The sequence below is a fragment of the Fulmarus glacialis genome, unplaced genomic scaffold (assembly GCF_000690835.1).
Source record: "Fulmarus glacialis isolate BGI_N327 unplaced genomic scaffold, ASM69083v1 scaffold44472, whole genome shotgun sequence".
Classification (NCBI taxonomy): domain Eukaryota; kingdom Metazoa; phylum Chordata; class Aves; order Procellariiformes; family Procellariidae; genus Fulmarus; species Fulmarus glacialis.
In genome coordinates, this window is record NW_009199330.1 from 23,538 (window position 1) to 25,319 (window position 1,782).

The 1,782-nt window shown below is 41.7% G+C and overlaps 1 protein-coding gene across 1 annotated transcript in view; it reads left to right on the forward strand.

Annotated features, from left to right (window-relative positions):
• Nucleotides 1-1,782, forward strand: part of RPAP1 (RNA polymerase II associated protein 1) — a 36,300-nt gene that overhangs the window by 18,719 nt on the left and 15,799 nt on the right. Inside the window, exons 12-13 of the mRNA XM_009573210.1 lie at nucleotides 171-305; nucleotides 485-664. Of these exons, the coding sequence (XP_009571505.1) occupies nucleotides 171-305; nucleotides 485-664 (315 nt within the window). The remainder of the gene's footprint in view (nucleotides 1-170; nucleotides 306-484; nucleotides 665-1,782) is intronic.

Consider the following 1,782-nt stretch of genomic DNA (forward strand, 5'->3'; position numbering starts at 1 on the left):
GCGTGCTGGCAAATCCGCAGAAACTTATCTCTGTTTCCCCACTGGTAATTTTAAAACTGTCTCTCTGCAGAAGATGTAATTGAATCTGCTTTTGTCTTCCAGCAACTGCCGTTCAGAGTGCCATTGTTAAGAGCATAATGGATTTTTTTTTTTTTTCCTTTTCCTTTCAGGGACTTTTGAAGACACGGATCCAGCACCGGCTGAGGTATATCCTGGAGGTGGTACGACCTGTTCCAACAGTAGTCCTGGATATATTGCACATCCTCACCCACATAGCAAGGCACTCCTCTGAGGCATGCAGCCAGGTAAATCTCCGATTGTACAGGAGCTCAGGAATAGTAGGGCAAGGTTTGAAAGAGGGAAGAAAGAAGCAGATAAAGTTATGGCAAGGAGATTAGACAAACTTGTGTGTTTTGCATGTCTTCTGCATGACTGCATAATTGCATACCTTTAGATGTTTGTGCTGCCTGCTATTTCTCTGCAGCTGCTTGACTGTCCTCGGTTGATTGACACCATTGTCAGGGAATTTCTCCCTACTCAGTGGGATCCCCAAGTGGCTGAACCAGGGTGTTTACTCACCAGCCTCCATGGAGTTGCTTGCGCCACTGCTATGAAGTTCATCAGAGTGTTGGCATCTGGAGGCCGAAATGCAACAGCCAGGCTGGTGAGTGATTCTCAGAAGAGCTTTTCTGATTGCAAAGGCCTTTGTTCTCTGTGCCTTACTTTCTATGTAAAGATAGAAGATTAATTGGAGGTGACTGAGCTGAAGCTGAAATAATCATTGTGAAGAAGGTGCATATGTGTGTTTTGAAGCAATTATTGACAGCATCATAATAATGATGCCTTCTGCTGTGTACCAGTAGAAGAGCTGTCTCAAGCTTTTCTCTGGTGTTTTTTTTTTTTTTTTTCACGTAGCGCAGTTATGCGAAATCACATAGCACAGCTCAGTGATACTGACCAACAGCAGATGTTTAGAGCGCACATTGGTGTGTGATGCTCTGTGCTCTCCCGTGTTCCAGTGACAGGCAGCTTAGGACTGTATAAATCAGAGATCTAATTGCTATCCTTGTGTTTTATAATCCTGATTGAACTTCCTTGCCATTCATATGTCTTAATAACTCTAAGGCAATTTATCAGTATTTCCAACCCCTCTTATCTACTTCTGGACAGGTTTTCCACTTCAGAGATAATTGCATTCACTCATATAGGTCATCACACTGGTGCTATAAATGCATAACATCTACCAAGAGCAGCACCCATTACGGTGCAATGAGCACCTCTTAAGGTTTTTGGTTCAGTATTGTTAATAGCACCTAATAAATTGCCATCCAGGAAATTGCTGACATCAGCAGAAGAACACCAGTCTGTGCTATAAAATACATAGAATAATGTGCTGATAATGGATAGTGGGATATTTAAAGGCTGTTAAGTGGTGCTAGGAACATAATAGAAAATCTCTGAGTTTTACTCTGTTTCAGGCTTTGTGTACTCCAGGTGTTTCAAGGCATACAAAAATTGCTTACAAGGTTCCTGCCGCTCAGGCTTTGGTTCTGCTGCACTCTCATGTGGCTTGTTACAGGCACTTAAACATGGGAATGGAAGATAATAAAAAAATAAATCAAAATCATCAACGTAGGAATTTATTTTAACTAACAATAAAATTCTTCCATCTTCCTCCTCTGGAAGTAAATTTGACTTTGCCCCCTGTTCTGTAGGAGGAGTGTCAGAATTCATAGTTTGATTCATCAGCTCCTTTGCTTTCTTGCTGGTGTGCATTGATTT